This window comes from Diaphorina citri, unplaced genomic scaffold (assembly GCF_000475195.1).
Source record: "Diaphorina citri unplaced genomic scaffold, Diaci psyllid genome assembly version 1.1 scaffold19633, whole genome shotgun sequence".
NCBI lineage: Eukaryota > Metazoa > Arthropoda > Insecta > Hemiptera > Psyllidae > Diaphorina > Diaphorina citri.
In genome coordinates, this window is record NW_007396986.1 from 1 (window position 1) to 7457 (window position 7457).

Consider the following 7457-nt stretch of genomic DNA (forward strand, 5'->3'; position numbering starts at 1 on the left):
CATTCAAAAAATATTCAGGGGTTCCAAGACTTTTCGAACGTTCTGTATATATTGCTCCCCCACAAGTGGTACCCTTTGTCATCCTGGCAGCCTGCTGGTGAGCAGGAAGGCGGCTGTTCCAGCATTTATCTCTTTTTTAAGATGTATTTTCCCATATAAGAATTTTTTTGTCAACTTAAAGCTCAATATTCGTTCCCCCCTTTTCAGGGGCGTATCCAGGATTTTGTCGAGGGTCCAAAATTTTCGAAGGCTGGCCTACTACAGTACAGGATAAAAATGAAGCTCGAATTAAGTAGGGGAGGGGGGGTGGTCGGGCCCCCTCAACCCCAATTTTTCGGAGTCTGACGTACAGTAAAGGAGAACAAGCTGGGTTTGAGCATAGGGTCGCGCTTCGTGCTCCCTTGTTTACGGTCGCGCTGCGTGCTCCCGGGACTTCGCGGTTGTGCATGCGGTCGTGCTGCGCGCTCCCGGGGTTTCGCGGTTGTGAAAGAATGCATTCGCGCTTCGTGCTCCCTTGTTAACGATGTAGGTAGGTTTATTTAAGGCCTAAAATTTTCGTTGCCCAGCGATTACTTTTTGGTTTTTTGCCCTTTTAGCTCTTCGAAAGTACCAAAAATAGGGTAGTCAGCTAATGACCCAGATCTGGCAACGCTGATTTCTAGAATTTTCCAACTTCCCATTTGTATGGGCTGTGTTCACGCATGATAAACAAAATGAAATTTGTGAAGTTTGCAAACTATAAGATAAAAAAAAAAGAAAAAACAAAAAAGTAAAAAATAAAAATAAAAAAGAAAAATAATAATGAAAATTTGAATTTGAAATTTAAATAATAAATTTTTTTATCAAGTGTGGAACGGTGGAAAGTGGTGAAACTTGAAGATTTAAAGCTCTTGTAAGTAGGTATAAGCTACTTCTTTGTTTTAACTGTTATACAGATTGCCCTCTGAACGTACATCTTTTCTAGTACTGTTACAATGGCAGGTAGAGTATTTGTCCTACGATCATTGGGATTCAAATCAATCAAAGGTAATCACATTCAATGCAGTCATTTCTGTTCACAAGCTAAACCCCCTCCACCATCTTTCCAACAACCTCCACTGTCCACTCCTCTACCAGGACTTCCTAAAGTCCACTACTCATGTGTAAAGGATAATGATCGGAACACACAAGTCACTACTTTGCCTAATGGACTGAGAGTTGCATCGGAAAACCGGTTTGGTTCATTCTGTACTATTGGAGTGATCATTGACTCAGGATCAAGATATGAGCAACCCTATCCCAGTGGAGTATCACACTTTCTGGAGAAGTTGGCTTTCAATTCAACATCTGAGTATGTCAATAAAGATGCTATTGCTCAGTCATTAGAGAAGATTGGTGGTATCTGTGACTGTCTATCATCAAGAGATACATTCATTTATGCAGCATCAGCAGCTACATCTGGCCTGGATACTGTCATGAAGATACTTGGGGACGTTGTATTGAGACCCAAGTTTTCCGAAGAAGAAATAAATATGGCAAGGCAAACCATTCAGTTTGAACTGGAAAACTATCAAATGAGACCAGAGCAGGAGACGTTACTCATGGACATGATACATGCTGCTGCATACAAGGATAACACACTGGGCCTGCCTAAACTTTGTCCCCCTGCAAGCATTGGTGTGATCAATAACAACACATTATTTACTTATCTTAAGAATTACTATACTCCTACACGTATGGTAGTTGCTGGTATTGGAGTAGAACATGAGGCACTTGTAGAAGCAGCCAATAAGTATTTTGTTGATAAACAACCTGTATGGATACAGGACAAGAGTTTAGTGCTCACGGACAAGCCTGTTATTGATACCTCTAGTGCTACTTACACTGGAGGTATTGTGAAGGAAGAATGCAATATTCCAACATTTGCTGGTACTAGTGGTTTACCAGAGCTAAGTCATGTTGTTATTGGTCTGGAGGGAGTGTCACATCAAGATCCAGACTTTGTACCAGCCTGTGTGTTGAATATTCTTATGGGAGGGGGCGGCTCATTCAGTGCTGGAGGTCCGGGTAAAGGAATGTACACACGACTATACACAAATGTCCTGAATCGACATCACTGGATGTTCAGTGCCACTGCATACAATCATGCCTATGCAGATACAGGTCTGTTCTGTATTCATGCAAGTGCTCCTCCTAGCAATGTCAAGAATATAGTTGATGTATTAGTTAAAGAACTAGTCACCATGGCAGGTCCTATTGATGCTGATGAGTTGAGTCGAGCCAAGAAACAATTACAATCCATGCTGTTGATGAATCTAGAAGCTAGACCTGCTGTATTTGAAGATGTTGGAAGACAAGTGTTAGCCACTGGCCATAGGAAGAGACCTTCTACTTATATTGAAAGTATTGAAAATGTTACCGAGGATGATATCAGGAGGGTTGCATCCAGACTGCTGACATCACAACCATCAGTTGCTGCTAGAGGAGAGCTTATTAATTTCCCTTCCTATGAAGATATTCACTCTGGCATTCAAAATAATGGAGTGCTCCCTAGGAAAGGGAGAATATCATCTGTGATAAATTAACTCTATTTCCCATCTAAGTTAGGTATTTTGTTTTCTTGTTGTAAATAATATCACTGTTCTGTCCTATTTCTCTTGTTGTTGCATTGACAGATGAGTCTATATCATTTGTATTTGAGTTTTCCCAAATTTATTTAGTAACCACTCTTTCTAGAAGTTCAATAATTTTCAAGTTAATCCTAGCTATTTTGTCATTAGCCTCTGCTGAATACAAAAATCTATTTGGACTTTCTGTTTGTGAAATTTGCAATAAATCTAAATAAAGGATTAATGGCTGGCCTTTTTTGTATTATTTTTATTTTTAAGATTTATAATACAAAAAAAGCCATCTAAATAAAAAATAATAACAAAAATTTATTTAATTTAGTTTGAAATTATTATTATTATTTCAAAGCCTAAAGCTCTAGTCTAGCTCTTCTATTATTTCAATTTAAGGTGATGAACTTTGAACTATTTCAAGTGATTGAGGAGTAAGTTTAAGAAACAAGAAACCTACTCTCATGGAGCTAAGGAGAAAAGAAGAAGAAGAAGAAGAAGAAGAAGAAAAAAGAAAAAAAAAAAAACAGTTACCTACAGTTCTAGGCAGTGGTAATAAATAAATATTATTTATGATTAAGTTTGTAAATAGGGAATAAATTCTTAATGCTAAATATTACAAATGATATGAGTATTTCCAAACTACTAGGTTAGGTACATGATGTTCTGGATTAGGTGAATTCAAGAGAGAGTAGCTTAGACCGATAAGCTAAGGTAGTTAATATCCCTAGAAATTATTCATCATTACCTAATTAATTAATATTAATTTACACTTAATATTCACAAAAACTATGTACATAAACTAAATTACAATAATTATACATATTTATTTTCCAATCGACAGAAGAGCACCCACCATGTTTTATCTGGTGATTATTATGGTTCAACCCACAGGAATCTTAATGTTGAACATTTAAACGTGGTCAAATAGAATAGATCAGTTTGGCGCTGTTACGCTTTGGGTGATGTTTCAAAGTCATAGAGCAAGGAAAAATGAGGACCAACACGAATTTTTTCTTTTTTCTTCTACGCGAGGACTTCTAGATCCCGGAGATAAAATCGATAAAAAAATACCGGTGAATCTATGAACTTTGGAACGTCACGGCATACGCTTTCCGTAGCGATGACGTCACATCAAATGTCCGAGTAAAAGCTCCTTTCGCCAGGCACACATTTAATTGTGTTTTGTGCCGCAAAACGTTCTGCGCATTTCTGTTCTTGCCTCCTCCGCAAGCGTGCATCATAACTGGCCGCTACCTAGCAGGCGACGAAAAAAACATCAACCTGCGTAAATTCTTAACGTCACACATCTCTTGACTCTTGTTCATTAGACATGGAAAATAAAAATTGAATTTTAACCTTTTACAATTATTTTTTCGGAGCTTTTGACCTCAGAATTTGCGAATACTTTCCCAACTTTTCTACATAGGAATCGACCCATTGAATTTCTAATTCTTACTCCGATTTTGCAAAACCTGCTCCATTGGCTATCCTTCACCTAGCATCTTCAACTGTCTATTTGACTAGCGATAATTATTAGCAAGGTATATCCTTGGAGATAAGGCCACGCTTCTACATTTTTCACAAAGTCCTAAAACGTACTTTATTGAATACCTAATTACCTTCAACTTCTTTTACAAAAATCGCTAAAGATAAAAAAATCTAAATAACCTAGTGATGATGATCTGGCAAGAAACCTTTACTCGGGGCTTACGGCAGGGCTGATCATATGACTGGACAGGACAAGAGGTGAGAAGCTACGTTTGTGCATTATAGGACGATGGCGGAGTCCAGTCTGATTCTCTCCCCTATCACACATGTTACGAATGCCAGCTCTTGAAATTCTCCCACGCTGCTCCAGAGACCAATAGCCCGCCACCATCTGCAAATTAGTAAACAGATAAAATAATAATTATTCTTCTTATAGTCCTATTTACATACAAACAATAGTGTCTCTTATGAATAGCTGCCCTCCTTAATTGGCAACACTCGACCCGCAGACCGTCGGCAACGGTCGTGCTGGTGGAAAACTGCCTCCGTATGCAAGCGCACTCACCCGCAGACCGGTCCGAACGTGGTGGTGGAACTGCCCTCCTATGTGCCCCAGACCACTCACTCGCCCGAGACCGTCGCGAACGGTGGTGGTGCGAAACTGCCTCCTATGCCAACGCACTCACCGCAGACCGTGGAACGTGTGTTGGTGTAAAAAGCTTCAGACCGCAGACTTCTCAGACGGGTCTGCCTCTTCAAATCCAAATGTCAGCCTAAAGCAATTCACTCTAGGGACTGATTGAGAGGCTGACGAAAAACACGCGCGCGACCCGCGTCTGTACACAGGAAGAAGGCTAAGAAGAAGAAGAAGGAGTAATCTTCCTCGATATTAAATTAGATATTACCCAGCTGGTATGTACCCTATGTCCTTACGTTTACCAGGTAATCCCCCCTATGTACAATGGACTATTGGTTTAGCCGAGGTGAAGTGGAACCATTGTCCGAAAGGGAAATATGTTGTGTTCTGCGCCGCCCACACGTTAGAGTCTATCTCGTCCTTTATGATTTGCAGGTGGACATGATGCCAGTCGATTATTATATCCAGAATAGTTTGGAGTGTAAAGGAATGCTCGAGTGAGGAATGTACGTCTGTCCTCCCATGTCACAGCTATGGATAATCTGAGAGAATAAATAATAAGATAGATGAGACTAATGAAATCCATACCTTAACCACTATAGGATTTCAACTCGTAATCTCTGAATTACAAGTCGATTGCTTGACCACTGAGCTGCTGAGTCATAGATACGAAGGAACATTATAATAAAATTGAGCCCTACTTCCACTATCCGTTCAGATCACGCTCCAGTCACAGTACGTTTCCATGAACGGTCAACTGATGTATTACACAACGATTTGACGGGAGTGGTGATTTGAACAGCAGATGTGAACTAGGCACTCCCATTTTAATGCCAGTAGTAATAAATAATAATATATTTACTGGATCAGGACCTAACATGTGGAGATCAGACTTTATTTATTTACCTTCCCTGGTTGAGTTCATGGACAAGGCAGGATAACCCTCTGGTTCAGATACTGATAATAAGATCCTGTAATTCAGAGGTACGGAATCCTAGTTCAGCATCCGAATCAGGTCTCCAATATGAACTGGTTCCAATGTAACACAAAGTAGCTAGCAATCAATACTCACGATTTTTTCAGGAAATTGTGATAGAGGAAAACTGTAACTTATCGCCCAAAGAGTTGGAGAGAGAATCAGGGGAAAGCCAGCCGTTCCGAGAACAGAACGCCTATCTGAGGGCTTTACAATGACGTTTAATGTAAAGATTTCACCCACAATCATGCGCTAGTGGAAAAGGCGTTTAAGAAACCTTACATAGACCTGCGCATACCGCATCTCCAGGGAAGTACCACGCAGCTCTCTCTACGATGGGAAGCATTGGTCCTACTTGTGATGTTTGAGCAGTCTCTCCTACCAAATCTTCTGCATGACCATCCACCGATAACTTCTGGATGCAGCACTTTCAGTGTGTCTGTCTCATTGGAATCTGAGGAGAAAATCCATGGAAATGTTGAGATTTCTTAGTTTGCTGTTCGTGTGCTGAAAGCACTGGACGTGGATAGAGTGAAAGTGAGTTCTCGACATGGGAACCCTTTTTCCTGAGGTATGCTGTACACGTTTTATGGGTCTAATAGTAACTAAGTTTTCTTACCACCGGTTCTGTAAGTTCCATGACGTGTTCTGGTATGCCTCCGTAACATACATGACATTTGCTATACTATCCAAGTCTGCGTGGTGCCCTTGGTTGACTCCTGCCAGTAGCAATCCCACCATGGACACGTAGCCTCTTAAACCTCCTTTCTCCTGCACTTTTCTATACGAACCCTGCAATGAAAACATCATCATTATTATCCAATTTACTCAATGAAAGCTTTTGCAAATGAACAAAGAACCCGAAGAAAATGAACCATTGTGCCACCATTTACCCGGTTCATTGACATCACGTGATATTGTTTGCTTTCGCTCCCGCAGATGGTCAGTTTTATCGGTGTTCTGGGCTGAATTGCTGCAAGAGTGACCCATGGGACTAGTCGGACTCCGTAGGCGAGTATGTGGCTAATCGTGTATCCTTAGAACGCTTGCCAAGATTCACATCCTCGGATAGAATCTTCGGTAATTCTGCGGCAGTTTGAGTCTTTGCGCCCCCGAACATGTTTCACAAGTTCTCAGCCGTGCAACAGATTCCGCCTGCACTCTGCTTCTGCCGGGCGAATGTTCGGTGGCATGTTGAACATGTAATTTTGAAATCCACACGCTTTACCGACACGGAAGACGACACCACTTCAATGAGCTACGTTCACTTACCATCGTGCCCACTGTGACCATCAATTGACGCCGACACCGTCGCGACATGAACTCAGCTTACCCCGCTCGTGACTTTGAGTAAGAACAAGAGGTCTGCATTACGTAGAGAGGTCCATCAGGTAAATCGAAGATGCTTGCCTTTATTCCTGGAATCTGTCAAAATATCTGCCATTAGTTTGTTAGGAAAAAAGATAGAATGTGAGACATAACCGACCAATTTACTCTGCATACTAGGTAGGCTTGCCCAAACGTCCCGAATTGGCCGAGACCGTACCGAATTCAGGGGGTGTCCCGCGGCGTCCCCGTTCACCGCTTTTCAATTTTGGGGCGTTTTGTCCCCGTGATTTCCGTTTTTGTCCTAGGAAAAATTCGGACGCGTTTTTTAACCTTTAAACATTAGGTACCTCTATAAATTCAAATTTGTTTCTTACACTTGTCCTTAAATTTGTCACTCGCTTCATCAGTTTGCTCTTCCACTTTGCTA

At 41.0% G+C, this 7457-nt stretch overlaps 1 protein-coding gene across 1 annotated transcript; it reads left to right on the forward strand.

Annotated features, from left to right (window-relative positions):
• Nucleotides 1–774: 774 nt before the first annotated feature.
• Nucleotides 775–2706, forward strand: LOC103523330 (mitochondrial-processing peptidase subunit alpha-like). The gene has a single exon (XM_008488389.2). The coding sequence runs from the start codon at nucleotides 975–977 to the stop codon at nucleotides 2562–2564; it is 1590 nt and encodes a 529-aa protein (XP_008486611.1). The 5' UTR covers nucleotides 775–974; the 3' UTR covers nucleotides 2565–2706.
• The last annotated feature ends 4751 nt before the right edge of the window (nucleotides 2707–7457 follow it).